Source organism: Canis lupus, chromosome 21 (assembly GCF_011100685.1).
Source record: "Canis lupus familiaris isolate Mischka breed German Shepherd chromosome 21, alternate assembly UU_Cfam_GSD_1.0, whole genome shotgun sequence".
NCBI lineage: Eukaryota > Metazoa > Chordata > Mammalia > Carnivora > Canidae > Canis > Canis lupus.
Window position 1 is genome coordinate 7,402,973 of NC_049242.1, and position 18,280 is coordinate 7,421,252.

Here is an 18,280-nt window from a genome sequence, read left to right on the forward strand (position 1 = left end):
AACAACTTATCCTTCCAAATGGTGGGTGAAAAGCTTTTGGATAATCCTTTGCCCATGTCCTTTTTGCATACCACACATCCAACTCACGATTTCTAAATATTGTCAGCTTTTCTGTCACTATTTCTACCTCTACCAAGCTTATCTAAATCACTGTCATCTCCCACCTGAATTACTGCAACAGCTAAGCTTGTCTATCCCTCCTGCTCTCACCTTGCTGTGGTCTATTCTCCACATAGCAACTGGAATAAGCCTTTTAAAACACTAAGTCAAAGGATGTCACTGCATTGCTCAAAGCCCTCTAGGCACTTCCCATTTTACATGGTCAGTGTGCCTAGCCCGTGATGTACATGCCTGGGTTTACACATACCATTGCTTTTTCTTTTTTAAAGTAACTTTACTGCAATTAATCTTTCATAAACATTGTCCTGTAAAAAGTACACATGAATGTATCCTACATGGTGGCATTTTTAATCTTTGCCTAAATATGGTAGCAGCTTAATTAGTCTCTCAAGGAATCTTCCCCTTCCTTTCTTTCCTTCCCCACACCCTCCCTTCTTCCCTCCATTCTTCTCTCCCCCATCCCTTCCTTTTAAAATCACTCAGTGAATTCCTATAATCACTAAGCGTTGTGTTAACATTTCAGGATCTACTGTCAAAGTAAAATATCAGGATTTTACCCCAGGTCTATTTCACTTTGTTTCTTCAGGGAAACTAGAAACTACAACTTACCAAATTTGATTACTCTGAAAAGGAATATGCCTGGGTGGGAATAAAGAGTGGAGGGAGAATAATGAGGGTATAGACTGGGCCATTCAGAAGGCAAGAGAATCAACCAAATTAAAAAAAAAGAATTGTCAATGTACGAAAACAATAGATTATTACGATTTCGGGGTGTCTTGGTGGCTCAGTCAGTTAAGTGTCTGCCTTCAGCTCAGGTCATGATCCCAAGGTCTTGGGTTAGAGCCCCACATCAGGCTCCCTGCTCAGTGTGGAACCTGCTTCTCCCTCTCCCTCTACAACTCCTTATACTTATGCTCTCTCTCTTTCTCTTGAATTAATAAACAAAATCTTCAAAAAATAATATATAACTACAATTTATTAAATTACCAATATATTGACTTATATTAGATGTTTTTACAAATTATAATTAAAATTGTATTAAACTAAGAAACTGGGAAGTAAAGTTGTAATTATGAATTAATATATCTCAAAGGGAAGGAACACTTAGGTTTAGAAAGATGCACACGTATAGTACTGCTTTAAAGGATTTTTCTGAATTAGATGTGAGAAGTTATGCTTTATTATCCATCTGTCTTGGTCCTGTGAAAATTTGACTTTCATGGCAGATTTTTAAAAATTGGCAGATCATGCAGCAGATTTTTAGGAAGGATATGATAAGATTCCATGAACAAGATCAATGATAGAAGTCACAGAATCAAAAGTACAGTAAATGATTTAGTAGATAAAAATGAGACTTTTGGTTGAAGAAGGATGGACATAAACATTTTTCCTTCCCAAATCCTATAAACACTTTTCCTTCCCAAATCCTATTAAAATAAAGCAAAGATATATTTTTAACCTACAAGGACAAAGATAATAGTGGTTAGCAGTAGAGAAAGCCAAGAAGCAACCCAACTAGGTATAGGGTAAATGCTGACAGGCAACTTACACCCTCTAAGCAGGAGAATTTAGAAGAGTGTTCTCTAGAATCTGATTAGCCTGTCTCAACAGAGACTGGACAAGACTAGCCTGATGACATGCAGTGAACCTCCCTGTCAACAGGCACTGCCTGTGAACACATTGGAGTTTCCTGGCAGCTTTGACTCTGCCATCTTACACAGGAGTGAGTGGTTAGGGATCACAGACATTTGAGAAAAGCAGTTCACACAACTAGGTAAAAAACAAACAGGAAGACATTTTTTGAAGGAAATTATGAAGAAGAAAACTTCAAAAAAATATAGTTAAGATACTAGAGTTATTAACATTTAATAACAGGAGAAAACAGAATGTTTTATTTATAGGAGAGGAAGAGTCATCACTATATGCTGTCTTTTTCACTCACTCAGAAGTGAAAAGCATTTATAAAGTCATAACAACGTAAACATAACATTGATTAAGTCAAAGTTATGGTGTATCGAGAGGATGGAAGAATGGGAAGTATGACTCTGTGCGTCTGTGTGAGTGTGACTGTGTATGTGAGGCTGTATATGTGTGAGACTGTGTGTATGGTGGGGATGAGGTGGTGGAGGCAGGAAAATTAACCACTGTGGATGTCAATAGATAATGCCTAAAATGGAAAAATCAAGTAGCAGCAAGATAAGCATGTTATTTAGAAATATGGAGATAAATGCCAGAAGAATCAGCCAAAAGAATTGTCTCTGGGGCATGGAAAACTGGAGAGGGAACAGGAGATTGGTGTTTTTTGATAGCAGCCATCAGGAACCAAATGACTTTTTAAACTACATACATGTGTAACTAAGTAAAGAAAGATCTGGAAAAATGTTCTTTTTTAGTTAGAAAATATTTTAAAGAGTAATCCATTATAGGTGAATCCACCTATACAAGGAAAAAACATTTTTTTAAAAGCAATACTCTGGAATTCATACATTTTGGGATTCTATATATGTATTTCATTGACCTCAGGATTGCTCAATGCATCTGTGTAATTCTTATTCTGACAGTTAACCCTCTGATCCAGCCCCTCACACATAGTCCGCATGGAGCCCCTTGCTGGGCTCTGTGCTCAGCAGGGAGTCCACTTGCCCGCCTCCCTCTTCATCTCTCCAAGTGAATGCTCAGGAGTGCATGCATGTAAGTGCTCTCTTTCCTGTGCGTGTGCTCTCTCTCAAATAAATAAATAAATCTCAAAAAAAAAGAGAAGGAAATGACCTTCAGAGGTAAGTTTACTAAATATAAGTTTTAGTAATCTTCAATACACTAGACTGTGTAACTTCCTGGCTGGTAGCTATGCTGAGCCCACAGGGAGCTGCAGCTGCACTGTAGCTGGTGGACAAATTTCTTCAGAAGACCGAATTGATTTCTTGTTTTGAGCAGCAGAAGCCAGGAAAAAGGACTGGTGGTGAAGCAGCTGTTGGGGGTCCAGGGAGAGGCACAAATTGAAGGAGGTAGAGAACACCACCAGACCCACACGCCCCTAGAACAACTGATTGTAAAGGAGTTGATATAAGAGATCATTTCAAACACCTCTTATTTGTATTTTTAATAAAAGCCAAGGGTAAATTGCATTGATAAAACAAAACTAGCTTATCCTATGTAAAAGTAACATCAAAATAGACATACGAAAAAGACGTTCTTGGAAATAAAAACATGGTTGCCACTACTAACTCCTGGGGGAGAAGCAGTAAAAACAATTGTAATCAGTGCTGAAATAAAAGTGAGAAAACTCAAGAAATTCCTCCAGGACATAAAGCAAAAAGTACAATAATGAAAATTAGGAGAGAAAAAGAAAAAAATATGATCCTTCTAAGAGATGGGAATGAAACAAGAGAGTGGAGAATTATTAAGCAAAGAAGTATAAGAAAACGTCATTGAGTTGAAGAGATTTGAATCTTCAGTGTACAAGTGTTCACCAAATGCTGTGAAGGATTATTGCAAAAGGATCCATAACTAGAAAGTCATATTGGTAAATGTGTAAATTCTAAGGATAAAAATAAATCCTATAAACTTTCAGACACATACACATAAAAAGAAAGAAAAAGGAAGGAAGGGGAAGGAAGAACAAATCTGAACAAGAAAGAATGACACTGGCATTAGACCTTCCTTCTGCAACATTCAACACTTCAAGACAATGAGAGTAATGTCGCAGAGTTCCTGTGCAAGAGTATAAATAAGACATTTGGACATGTAACAAGTTAAGAAGTATATCACTCATGTTCATTCTTTAAAAAAAGATGTATTGATTTGGGGGGAGAGAAAGAGAGAGAGAGAGAGATACCTGCATGCACAGGGGAAAGGGCAGAGGGAGAGGGAAAGAGAATCTCAAGCAGACTCCCTGCTGAGTGTGGAGCCCGACATGAGGCTTGATTCCACAACTCCGAGATCAGGACCTGAACCAAAATCAAGAGTCAGACACTTAACCAATTGAGCCCCCCAGGCACCCTTCACCCATGTTCATTTGTATGGAAAGATCTAAGGAAGTACTTTAGTCAAATTAAATGAATTCAAAAGTTTCTTAAATTAAGAACAGGGTAGATTTTGCATATAACTATAGTAATAATGCAAACTTATAGCTGTTAAAAAAGGATTCTAAAATAATAGAAGAATGCAATAATAATTAACTGTATCCCATATGTAATAATTAATACTCTGAATTAAGAGTGACCAGGAATTAGAAATCCAGATTATTTCTTGGAGCTGAAAAAGAGACTGGGGAAGCACAGGAACTACCAAAGGTTAAGTTTTAACAGAGGGAAAAGGTTGAGGGAAGTCAAAGATTTAGTTAAAATTCAAGATGCCAAAAGAGAAGTCCAGATTTAAAATGTTTGTAAAAAATGTTCATTGACAATTTATAAAATAGTATGTAAAACTTCTAAGGGAAAATGAGGAAAAAGGAAACTAGATCAGACTGGTAAATTTGGGGAAATCAAAATGGGTCAAACATTAGTATATTAATGATCATAAATCCTCCTTTTAATGGCAAAGACTCTCCAATTGAGGTATATTTTAAAATCTAACCATATATTCTTTACAAGAGACATGATATGATATAAAAATTTTCAAAACAAGAGTGTGAGATACTAGAAAATATATATATTGGTCTCTGCCCCTAATTCCTGGCACAGAGCTCCTAAAACCCTTGCCATTTCCTAAATGATAAAAGCACCAGGAGCATCTTCCGCTCTAACATTTGGTCTTTGAGCCTGATTCCTGGCACAGGGCTCCTGAAACCTTTATAATTTCCCAGGCAATAGGAGTGCCTTTTGTTCTAATGAGGCAATTCCTGGGTGGGCTCCTAGATAAAGGCTGGTCACTGCAAAGACCAGCCATGATTGGAAGCTTGGAATTTTCAGCCCTACCTTCTCTTCTCTTGAGAAGGCAGAAGGGCTCCCAATGGAGGTAATGATCCCTTATGCCTATATCATGAAGCTGCCATAAAAATCCCAAAATACTCAGTTCAGAGAGCTTCTGGGTTGGTAATACAAGAAGTGCTGGGAGGGTGGCACACCTGGCAAGGGTATGGAAGCCAAAGACCAAAGACCCCCTCCCACACACCTTGACCTATGCCTCTCTTCCAACTGGTTGTTCATCTGTAGCCTTTATCCTGGTAAATGTGTTTCCCTCAGTTCTGTGAGCTGCTCTAGCAAATTAATTGAACCCAAGGTGGGGATCTGGTGGGTCAGAAGCACAGGTGGCAACTCGGGCTTGCTACTGGCATCTGAAGTGGTAGAAGAAGCAGCCTGAGCCCTTTACCTGTGTGATCTTGTGCAATCTCCAGGTAGACGGTGTCAAAATTGTGTTAAATTGTAGGATACCCAGCTGGTGTTACAGACAATTGCTTGGTGGGGAAAAAATGCCACATATTTGATGACCAAAGCATCAGAAATGAAGTATTCTCTGTGAAGATAAAGGCACACAGGGAAGAAAGGCATAGAGAGAAGAACTGGGTTTCTCCCTACACAGAAAAGAAAAGACTGAGTTTCTTCCATTACAAAGGGGATGAAAAGGACAATACAGACTATAGTAAGCTAAAAAGACAGCAGAAATGGCAATATGAATGACTATCAGGCAAAGGAGAATTTCAGCAACAACAAAACACATTAACCTATATGTGTGAAATCTCTAATACTGTGGCCCACAGCAGAGCTGTGCTCAGGAGAAACTTAAGCTTTAAATGCTTGAAGAAATCATAAAATACAGAAATCATAAAAACAACTAAACCAGATTTTTCAATTCAAAACTCAGTAGAACAAGATAAGTAAAATAAATCCTAAGAGGCCATACTAGTAAGAGTAGAAATCAAGAAGGAAACAAACAAAGCAAAATCTAGACACTGTTCTCTTAACTAGGCCAGGACAAATAGACCATTTGTTCATTCTGTTATTATTTATGTTCTGGGCACACACTCTAAAAACAAATGAAAAGGACAAACTCAAATACAGCTGTTTTGATTAGAAGGAGTTTAGGTTGATTAATGGCACAGATACAAACACCTATAATTGCGGGAAATCATGGATTTAAAATTAAAAGCAAACCCTATGGTAAACCACGTGCCAGAGAATAATGATTGACCCAATGAACATTCTGTCTAAAAGCTCCCTCCTTACACCCTTGCACTTTCTGTTCCTACTATCTGGGATTCTCTTTGCCCAAAATAATCCCTGCTCAAACGCCATCTTACCAGGAACCCATGTTTGATCACCCCATTCATCCTCCCATCCTTAGCCTGCTTTGTTTTCCTTCATATGACCATACGAAACATGTTAGTATTTCCCACCAACCCCTGGAGGAGTGGCCTGTTTTGAACACTGCTCTCTTCCAGGTGCTTAGACCATTAACAGCATATGGTAGACTCTAGATAAATATCTGTTAGATGAAGATGTGCCACAAAATACTACTGTGTATGTAGGTGACATGGTTAGATAGGCTCTGTAACACACCCCCAATGAAGTTTTACTGTCTTTATGATCTAGATTTTTACACATATCTCAAAAGGATGCAGGACAGAAGCAAAGTCAAAGTGGCTCTCCACGCTTTGTAGACCATGGTAGACAATGTCTGGTCCCATGTCTGCTGGGATGAGGAGGGTGGTTCCTCATGGAAATCTCTAGTGATTCTCATTCACTTCTGGTTTGTAGTTACATTGTACCCAGACAAGCTCTATGGCTCCCTACTAAATTCTAAGTTCTTTAAGATCTGTTTCTTAATGATCTTTGTATAAACCAAGAGACTTAGTGTTGTGCTTGTCATGCATTCAATAGTCTACACTTTTCCCCCAAAAGAATGAATGAAGACAAACAGCAGTCTCCGCAGCCTCAGATTCGCAGGAGTGAAGGGGTTCCTGGTACCAAACCTTAAGGCCAAGACCTTCAATCTGCATCTCAGACCCTACTGCTACCATCATATTAGGGACCTAACACCTGCTCAATCCTGGATCCCAACCTGATTCTGCACCCACATCTCACTACCACTCATTTCCAGTGGAGCAAAGCTTCAGGGATTAGAGTTACACGTATCTGAATTCAAATCCTACCTTTCCACTAACCAGCTGTATATTCTGGGGCAAGCTGCCACTTTATTTCTCTTTCTTTCTATCTTTCTGAGCTCAGAAACATGGCAGAGGCTGCTACCTGTCTGCCAATATCCATTCTTCTTTCTTTTATTGCCTAGGCTTTAGCTGGCCACAGAGCTGCTCAGTTAGAGAGCACAGGTCCCAAACCTTCTTTCTTGGCCGGTAGGAAATGACTAGAAGTGAGTCCTGCTATTTCTAGGGCACATTCTCCAAAAAAGAACCAAATTCTCTCTCCTCTTGCCCTTCCCCCTTCCCTCTGGCAGGAGCACGGTGGTAAAAGCTGAAGCCTTCACTTTGGATCCAGACACAAAAATCATGTAGAGGCAGCGGAGCTGCCCTCCCAGTCCTGGTCTGCTTATCCTAAAACTTGTTCATGAAACAGAAATAAACTTCACTCTTATTTAAACCACTGGGGTCATCATTTGGGGGTCTCTTTGTCACAAGACCTTAGACTATAATACACTCGATTTTCTTGGTTGTACAGAGAACAATACCTAGCTGAGATATTGTAAGGAGGAGTATGCAGCAAGATTTACAAAACCAACCTTATTCTTACCCAAATTTATGATGCTTTCCTTTAGCCTGATGTCAAAGTCATGGTCTGAGCAGAATAACTGAAAGGGAGACACTTGGAGTGGTTTGATGAGTGCAAATCAGTCATAGTCAAGATTAGGCACTACAGCACCACTCCTACCCACTGTCCCTACTCACTACCCCTTGCCCCTCACCTGCCCCCTAACCCCAGTTGGGGTAGGGACAGATATTTGTAAAAGGGAGTTTAATTTTTTTACAAATGGTGAAGACTTTGGTAACATATCCAGTTCTTATTGTTGTTTGAGGAGCCAAATCTTTTTCTTTTAACTTTATTAAGTTATTAAATTTGAATTCCAGTAGAGTTAACATACAGTGTTATATTAGTTTCAGGTGTACAATATAGTGATTCAACAATTCTATACATCTCCCAGTGCTCATCATGATAAGTGTACTCGTTAATCTCCATCACGCATTTCACCCATTCCATCACTCACTCGTCCCCTGGTGACCGTCCATTTGTTCTCTGTAGTTAAGATTCTGTGGGAGCCAAATCTGTTCTGAGGCTGTGTTTAAGTGTTGAATTCAGCCTTAAGGGCAAATGTAAGAGGCATGACTGGAACGCTCAATGTAGCAAGAAAGGAGCAAACTGAGGGGAGCTCCTCTCAAGAGCACAGGAGGCCTGTATGGGCACCCACCATCCTAAAACACCAAAAAAAAAAAACTCCCTAAAAGTTGGAAAATAATGATTTTTGGGTACTGACCCATAGTCAAAATTGGAAAGATTCATATCATAGGTTCTTAATTAGAATCACTTGAATCTCCCCCCATCTTCCTCACCAAAAGTAATTGATACATCCTTCATATTAATGCTCAATTTCAAAATTTGTGTATCATCTGGGAGTTTTGGGGATAGTTAAGGGCCCACTTAATAAACAGAAAATTTTCAATCAGCACTTACCCCATTGTATTATGGGCTTGGTTCTCCATGTCAAGAAATTGCTGTATCTGGTTTGTTTCTTGATTTTTAATCTATTAGGGGAAAAATGATCTAGATCATTAAAACACTTACACTTATTAACCTATAAAACAAGAAAATTCTGCTCTCAGCAAACCATGTAGTGTGAGCTTCTCCAAGTGTAGCAGCTTTTGGTGCTACAAAATGTAGAAAATTAGGGCCTTTTAAAAAAATTCCCCCACGCATTTAGGACACTGGTTTAGCTATGAGTCGAAATCCATGGTATTGGCTGAAATGAGCAGTCATTCACTATTTCCTGAACAACACCCTGGTGCCAGGTACTTTGCAAAGTGCTCATCACACGAGATAAGTAAAACCGAATTCCTATGGTAGGGGAGTTACAGCTAAATGTTCTCAAACTTTCTTGTCTGCTAAAAGTTTGCCTTGTATTTGAGTCAACTCCTTCTTTGGCCCTTCCCGGGTTTTGTTAGAACGAATATACTATGAGATTTAGGACAGACAGGCTAAGAGTGTTTATAAAAATATAAATCTTACAATTCTGCGATGGCTCTGTGGGCACCTGCTTACCTGGATGTTGGTACCTGCCTTCAAGAAAGAGGAAGGAGGAACACGTTTATCCCAGCCACAAAGTGTTAATTAAAAAATGACATGGAAGGATCGAAGAGAACTTCAACTCCCGAGTCACTACATCAAAGTCAACGAAACAGCCTCCGAGAGGGAGGAGGAGGAGGGAGACTGCGGGCTCCGGCCCTCCCAGACCGAGGACCAGAGGCTCGGGGAGCAGCGAGGCGAGGACCGCGGCGTCGGAACCACAGCCCGGCCGGACGGACGCACCGAGGCTAATCTCACTGCGCCGGTTCCCCACCGCTCACTTGGGCGCCAGCGCAACGAGGCACCGGGAAGCGAGGTCCCCGCCCGGCCCCGGGTCGCCCCCGCCCCCGCCCCCGCCCCCGCCCCCGCGGGCCGCGCCGAGCCCGTGCCCAGGCCGGGGGCTCACCTGCGCCGCGCCGCGCTCCCCGGGAGGCCCGAGCCGCCCCCCCCCGCCGCCGCGCCCAGGGCCCCCCCCGCGCTCCCGCCGCCAGCGCCCGCCCGCCCGCCCCGGCCGTTAGGGCCTCCGGGTCCCGGAGCCGCCCGCCCGCAGAGCCGCCCTGGTTGCCACGGGGACGCGGCCGAACTCGGGGCCGCCCGGGGCGGGGGCAGGGCTGGCGGCGGCGGCCGTGCGGGGCTCGGGTCGCGCCCCCGGGACCCGCCGCTGGGTGCTCGGCGAGGCCCTCCCGACACCGCTGCCTCGGTCCTCGCCCCTGGACCACCCGGGGCGGGCGGGGAGGGGAGCGGGCACGGGGTCTCTGCCACGGTTCCTTTCCTTTTCCTTTCCTTTCCTTTCCTCTCCTCTCCTCTCCTCTCCCCTCCCCTCCCCTCCCCTCCCCTCCCCTCCCCTCCTTTCCCCTTTCCTCTCCTCTCCTTTCCCCTTTCCTCTCCTCTCCTTTCCTTTCCTTTCCTTTTCTTCCTTTTTCCTTTCCTTTCCTCTCCTCCTTCTTTCCTTTCCTTTCCTTTCCTTTTTCCTCCCCTCCCCTCCTTTCCCCTTTCCTCTCCTCTCCTCTCCTCCCCCTCCCCCCTCCCCCCGCTCCTTTCCCTTCCTCCCGCCCTCCTTTCTCCCCTTTCCTTTCCTCTTCCTCTCCTTTTCCCTGCCTCCTTTTTTTTTTTCCGTTCCTTTTTCTTCCTTTCATTTTCCTCTTTCCTTTCCCGTTTTTTTTCGCTTTCCTTTCCTTTTCCTTCTTTCTTCCTTTCCTTTTTTCCTTTCTTTCTTTCTTTTTCTTCCTTTCTTCTTTCCTTTCTTTTCTTTTCTTCTTTTCTTTTTTCTTTTTTCTTTCCTTTCCTTTCCTTTCGTCTTTTCTTTCCTTTTCTTTCTTTTTTCTTTTCTTCCTTTCCTTTCCTTTCTTTTTTTCTTTTCTTTATTTTCTATTAAAGGGTCTTTCCTACGCCCGCTGTGGGGCTCGAACTCACCACCCAGAGATCAAACGTTGCGGGCTCTACTGAGAGCCAGCGAGGCGCCCTGACATCCAACTTCCTTAAATCCCCCCGACCCTCTTCCCTCTCCCCCATATTTGAAATGGTATAAAAACTAAAATAGACTTGGGGCAGAGAATTGCCTCTCTCCTCACCAAGGCGTCTTTCACCTCAGAACAGCTTGGGGGGCGGCGTTTCAAGTGCACTGCGGGGTGCACAGCCACTCAGGTTATCACTACGGCAGCAACTGTACCTGTCCTCCCCACACAGCACACCGGGTCCTTAGCACTACTTTGCCGGAGAAGGAAACACCACCCAAGTGGGGGAAGGCAGAGGGAACCCGGTGCCTGGTTCCAAATTCTTTTCTTTTTTCACTAAATTCCAAGAATAATTGATGATAGAAGCTCTGTCTCATATCTCTGATTTTAAAGAACAGGAAAGAATATATGCATATAGACCTGTACACACACACACACACACACACACACACACACACACACAATTTTTTCTATTGATACCTTAAATAATATTTTTAGGCACTTGAATTTGTATTTGGAAAGTACTTCTGCATCAATTTTAAGAACAGCATTCTTCTCAAAACCCAGTTGATCGACATCTAATTCTTAAAATCTTTTCTTTGCACTCCACGTTCATAACATAAACATGAATTTGCTACTTAACATGACTATCAACTTAACATGGATCCCAATCCCTCCATTCGGGTTCCTTTTGAATTTCAAAAAACCATTTGCTGTCTCTTGACAAATTGAGTTTCATAGATGAATTGTGTAAAGTACCTTAGGTTATTCGTTCTAATAAGTGTTTCATAACTCTCATTATGATTGAATGAAGAGAGTGATCATTTCATCTTAACTTGAAACTTTCCATTATTCTGAAAACCTTAAGTCATATTCTTTATTCTTGTCTAAACTTAATGGGTCAGTGTAGTTATTCTGACCTGAAGAGGGGAAACTGGAAGTAGGAACAAAATTTAATGAAGTTTCAGGATGCCCTGTATCACTCGTGCTGTGTGGCACTTTACCATTGGTAAAGACTTTCATGCTCATTATTTCCTTAGATGCTCACAAGTACGGTGTGACACATGTGACACAGGGTTCTTACAGCTCCTTTTAGCAGATTAGGAACGTAAACCTCAGAATAATGGATTTGGCCAGGATTACACATCTGGTTCAAACGCAGCTAAGCTAATGAATCTAGATCCTCTTAGTCAAAACTTAGTGCTCCTCAAACTCGGTACAAAAAATTAGGTTTCTTGAGCACACAGAATCTGGCTGTAGATGTGTTTAAAGCCACATTTTCACAAGACAGAAGGGAAATGAGCAGGGCTTACAAAGTATCTGATGGAGTTAAAAAAAAATTAAATATAGAATGGAAACACTCCATTCAATTTAATAGGAATAAAGGCTTTCATAATGAGATGAAAGTTAAGGCTTAAAATGCAAAGACTGACCTACCCACTCCCCTACCCATTCCCCCCTTCAAGTAAGAAGTAAGTGCAGAGACTGGAATTTACCCTGAAATGTACCTATTATTGTATCTTTTTCACATGAAATTGTTTTGAAAGGGATAAGGAAAGTAGGAGGTCCCTGAGTCCAAAGGAGGGTAAGAGTGTGACCAGGCTGGTGCCAAGAGATGGCAAGAAAGTTCAGTACTGGAAGAGAATGGGAGGACACAGCAAGGCCACAATAAGATGTAAATATAACCAGAAATGGTCAAAAGACAGTACAGGAGACATATATGTCTGAAGAATGAGAATGATCTCTGAAGAAGCTAGGGGACCAACTATATAAAATAAATAATAATCATGGCCATAGACTGAACCTTAAAAATGGAAAAAATAATCATTAACAAAGTAGTTTTCACAGCAAAATTTAGGATTACAGCACAGAAAACGAAAGTACACTTGAGCATATGCAAAGTTATATAAATTAGCTTGAAGTCTGTCTTTTTAAGAAAGGAAATACTTATTTTTATAGTATCTTCTAAAGAAGGTTCAAAAATTATATATACGTCATAACAAAAAGCTAAATCTATATTATCCATGGAAAATATTTTATTTTTTTAAAGATTTATTTATTTATTCATGATAGAGAGAGAGAGAGGCAGAGACACAGACAGAGGGAGAAGCAGGCTCCATGCTGGGAGCCCGACTCGGAACTCGATCCCGGGACCCCAGGATCGCACCCTGGGCCAAAGGCAGGCGCCAAACCGCTGAGCCACCCAGGGATCCCCCATGGAAAATATTTTAGAAGAAATTTTAACATAATAATAATAATCAAATAATCATAGAACTGGAAGAAACCAGAGAGGGGACCTAGTTCAACCCTTTCATTTTACGTAAAGAAACTCAGGCCCAAAGAGTTAAAATGATTTGACTACTTTCATTGCTAGTTAATAACAAACATTGAGATTAGAACCCAGGTGCTTTTTCTTATTATATCACACCGCTTCCATACATGGAAGCAAATTAAAGAATTTTCTGGAAAAACTTCAGTTGTTGAGAAAAATAACTATTCAGGAAGAGGAAATTCAGTCTTTAGAACCAAGAGTACCCTAGAGGCAGCACTGTCCAATAGAAATATAATGCAAAGCACTTATGTAATTTTAAATATTGTAGTAGTAAAATTAAAAAAATAAAAGTAGGTGAAGTTAGATGCAATAATATATTTATCTAACTCAATATATCCAACATATTATTTCAACATATAGTCAATATAACAAATTATGAGATGTTATACATTCTTTTTTTCATACTAAGTTTTCAAAATCTGGTGCATAGTTTATACTTATAGCACAATCAATTCATAGAGCAGTATTCAAGTGCTCAATAGCCACACATGATTGGTGGCTACCATATTGGACAGCACAGCTCCAGAAAACAGGTTCTTGGCCAATGTACTAAAGTGCTTTGGTTGTTAAGTGCAAGGGGTCATGCAATGAGAGAGATTCTAAATTATTTGGATATAATTTGAGAGGAACTATGAAAGTATCCTTCATCAAAACCCTCGTTAATCATCTCTAGGTTGGAAGAGGGACCAGACATCTGCAGAGAAATATGTTACTGGGACCCTTAGGCAGGCAGGAAAAGTCTTTCACTTCATTATGATTCACAGTCCTATCAATTCTCCTAGTAAGGGCTGCATCTCCAAAGTTAATTAAGAGTAAATGGGGAGGCCTTACCTCTTAGTTTTGGCTGGCCAGGGGCCTATGAGCCAAAGGACTGTGTCCTCTCGATGGGAGTCATAAACAACAGGTCTTATTGTAGGTTCAGAAAACAAATTATTTGGAATATACCAATCATAATTTTTTCCTTTGCTTTTCCTTCTTATAGACCCTTAGTGTTTTATTTTTATTTATTTATTTATTTTTTGACCTTTAGTGTTTTAGCACAGTGGTTTTGAAAAGTGATCCCCCGTTGGGTATTAACAGGAACCAAAGATTTTGTACAAGACAAGATTTTCGTCTTGTTTCATGGATGGAGTTACTTATTTCCTGGAACCAGGCATGGCAGGGGCAATGCCGTAGTGAAAAGTCCCCAGGTGGGGAAAACAAATTTGGAGGCAGGAGTCAACTCTTTCCAGAAGCTCATCTCTGTTAAAGTGTTTCAAGTCCCAAGCTAATATAATAGTGAGAAATTATTGGGTCAAAGTCTAGGAAAAGGCAAGAACCTAGAGAAGTGAGTCCAGCATTCAATGCTGTTTTTTCCTGGAAGGCATTTGATGCTCTGGAAGGAATGACTACAAAACTGAACAGCAATTTTGTTGGCCTTTTTTTTTTTTTTTTTTTAAGATTTTATTTTATTTTATTTTATTTTATTTTTCATGACACACAGAGAGAGGCAGAAACATAGGCAAAGGGAGAAGTAGGCTCCCTGCGGGGAATCTGATGTGCGTCTCCACCCCAGGACCCCCGGGATCATGACCTGAGCCGAAGGCAGATGCTCAACTGCTGAGCCACCCAGGTGCCCCAGTTTTGTTGGTCTCATGGAGCAAAGGGGACAAAAGACAAAGCCTGGGCTCACTCCAGGTAGGGAGTTATGCCTTTAAATTGGAACCTCACAAGGCTTTGCACAGAAAATTTTTCCCATCTCACCCATTTATATCAGTATGGACTAATGGATATTTTTTGTGTATTTTGAATTATAATCCAAAGCTACTTCATTTATTTTGTTTCTCAAATTGTTCTAGTTTTGGCCATTGGAAGTTCTTTTAGTCAATTTCTGTGTTCCTTTGACATACCTTAATTATTGTGAGGTTTAGTTTAGTTTTGTATTTCGAAAGCACTTTATTGCTTTCTGGCATTATACGATATTCCAGGCTCATCTTGTATATGTATATATCCTGCTTCAGTCCTAGAATCAGCCATTTCTCCAGCGTTCTATGTTTGCCTGTATTTTTTTTAAAGATTTTTTTATTTGACAGAGAGAGAGAGAGAGAGATAGCACAAGCCGGGGATGCTGCAGAGGGAGAGGGAGAAGCTAACTCTCCCAGCAGAGAACCTGACATGGGCCTTGATCTCAGGACGCTGGGATCATGACCTGAGCTGAAGGCACCCCATTTCCTTGTATTTAAAGGGCAATTAGAAACCAAGATATGAGCAGTATGTATGTTCATTTCTACTTGGGTGTCATTGATTGTAGGCCCTCTTAGCTGATAGGCAAGGGGAATATTTATGTCTATAGTAACCCATGTATTTATACATATCTCTAACTACTTCTACATGTAACCATTCATATCTTTATTAGGCTAAACATGAGTTCCCACTATACAAATTAAAGAACACAATATAGCCATTTATAAAATAAGACAATGTGGCTTTAAAATATATTTCGAACACAGAAATTCATAATAGGAAAATCAATTATTGTTATTGTGTTGTTATTTAATTTTATTGAAATGACTCCTATGAACTGAGAATTATTTTCTGGCTATCTCTGAGTGTCATGTTTTCTGCTTATCCTATAAACCATGGTTTCCGTGCAGTTGGCTGAATAAAATTGAGTTAGAGATACATGAAAAAGTACCTCAAACAAACATTAATGAATAAACATTCTGTCATCACCATGAGGGTCTGCAGCACCTGTTTTAGAGAGATACCAGTGTTTTATTCATTTTACTGTCACACTTTAATGATCACGTGGAACAAAACACAAATTGAAGACAAATGACTCCCAGCACTCTAGTTGTTTAGGTTTGTGTGGCAAGACTACTCATCACGTTGCTACCATTATGCCCTCTTTTTGTTCCTGGCACAAAACATGTTAGCTTCGTCGCTGTTGCGACTGAATATGAGCTGTTATGCCTATAATAAAATGTGATTCTAGGAGGCATCTGAGTTCAGCACTGAGGGAACATGAGTTGGCCATTTCCAATCTGGGGGAAAAAAGCGCAAACATTTTTCTCTTTTCCTTTTCCCAGACTACAATTATAAAACTTCTAAGTTGTGTCCAGAAAAAGCAGCAGAGAAATATGTAGCATGAAATCTAGTTCACAGTGCTCTCACAAACAGGGCTATTTCCTCCCCATGTGGTTGCATTTAACAGTGCTGTGATTCCACACAAGGCTTGTTAGAAACAACTTTTGGCAATTTAAGGAAGCTATGTGCTCTAAAAAAAAATGAATTTACATGATTCTGGTGGAACATTTGGGAATGTACCTGAAAGGTATACTCGCCTTCAGTCTGTGGTGGCCTCACCATCCAGAAAGCCAAATTATCTCGGAAAGTTTGTAAATTGCTTTGTAAAGAAGGCATCAATCTCATTATCATGGTGTTGTGTTCGAAATTCATTATGCCTTATTTCTGAACAGACTGGGAGAATTTTCTCAGTTTGACAGAAATTCTTAGATGGTAGAGACCGATGATCACTGGTAAAAGGAAACCACATTTTCTTTTTTTCTCTTTTCATAGTTAAGTGTTTCAATTGCATTTTCTCACTTTAACTGGGCATAAGTCACTTACCCATTGATGGCCAAATTAAGTCTGCAAACCATGAAAGGGAAAAAAAAAGTTCATTCTTCTGAGAGAAGAATCAACACCAGTAAGCAGTTGCCCTCTAGGCAAGAAAAACATAATTTCAGCGTTCATTATTTAAAATTGTACAGTTGTTTTCTTTTCTTGAACCTTCCTTTTTCTTTGAACATATAATAAGGGAAAACAACTATATAAATGTTTATTTCCAAAGAAAGTCAGCTGAGCATTGTAGAAAGAATGCGGGCTTTGAATCCATACAGACAAGAGTTTGAATCTCAGCTCTACTGCTTAATAGCTATATGATTGTTGCTAACTTTCTTACCTTCATTGGATATTAGTTTCCTCGTTTCTATAGAGGGAAATAATAATGCCTACAGGGCTGTAGAAAAGATTAAACTAGGTCAGTTATGTATATGATGTGCTTGTCACATAGTAGGTGCCTAGCAATAGTTGCAAATAGCATCACCATTATTATTGTTTACTAGTATTATTATTTGTTATGTAGCTATTCTGCTATGTTATGTTTTCCCTTCATTTCTAGGCCACTTCTAGAAACAGATCGTCCTAAGCAAGTTATAAAATAAAGAGCTTAGTCAGAGAACAATTGAATGATAATCAAATAGTGATAAAGGGGAAGGGAAAAGCTAATTAAAATAATTGGTTGCTAAGGTATTCTTTTTCCCAATTAGAAGTCAATCCCATGGGGTTAAATGAAGACTTTCTGCATATTTAAATTTCAATGATTCCTTTGTTCACTCATTCAGAAACTGCACTATGGAAGAGTAAGGATGAAAGAATAGGAGTGTGGAAAGAAAACTTCATCTGAAATAAGCAATGTGGTTTTCAAACCTTAAATATACAAAAAGCAAAGCTCACCCTCAGGAAAGGTTAAGGAATATAAACTAATAAAATTAAAGATACTTTCTCTCACAGGACTGAGAAAAATTATAAAGACTAACAACATTAAAATTGGCCAAGATATAGATTCACTCTCATCCACCATTTGGGAGAGTGTAAATTGTTAAAATTATTTGGAGAAGGTAATGTGACAACATCTATCTAAATTTAAAATGTGCACAGCCAGACCAATTTTAAGAATTCATCCTCCAGAGGTGTGCCTGGGTGGCTCAATTGATTAAGTGTTGACTTTGGCTCAGGTCAAGATCTCAAGGTTCAGGTCATGATCTCAGGGTCCTGGTATCAAGCCATCAGGCTCCTGCTCAGCAGGGAGTCTACTTCCCCTACTTCCCCTCTCTCTTTGCCCCTCCCTCCTGCTCGTGCTCTCTCACTCTCTCTCTGAAATAAATAAAATCCTTTTTTTAAAAAGAATTCATCCTACAGAAATAATATCTTGAGAATATAAAGATATATATTCAAGGAGGTTTGTTGCAGCATTGTTTATAATTGCAACTGGGGGTTATTCTGTATGTTAGTAAATTGAACACCAATAAAAAAAAAATTAAAAAGTTTGGAAAACAAAAAAGAAAGAGGGGAGAACAACATATTTCTGTTACATATTTCTG

The 18,280-nt window shown here is 40.1% G+C and overlaps 1 protein-coding gene across 5 annotated transcripts in view; it reads right to left on the reverse strand.

The window, feature by feature from the left end:
- DEUP1 (deuterosome assembly protein 1) overlaps positions 1-9,632 on the reverse strand; it is an 82,560-nt gene extending 72,928 nt beyond the window's left edge. For 3 of the 5 annotated variants that reach the window (XM_038568324.1, XM_038568329.1, XM_038568328.1), the window contains exons 1-2: positions 9,327-9,630; positions 8,742-8,812 (exon numbers count right to left, since the gene is read on the reverse strand). In XM_038568324.1, coding sequence (XP_038424252.1) covers positions 8,742-8,770 — 29 coding nt within the window. In that variant the 5' untranslated portion in view covers positions 8,771-8,812; positions 9,327-9,630. Of the gene's footprint in view, positions 1-8,741; positions 8,813-9,326 lie in introns of all 5 variants that reach the window. The other 2 variants (XM_038568327.1, XM_038568326.1) reach the window with 2 other exon arrangements.
- Positions 9,633-18,280: the final 8,648 nt, after the last annotated feature.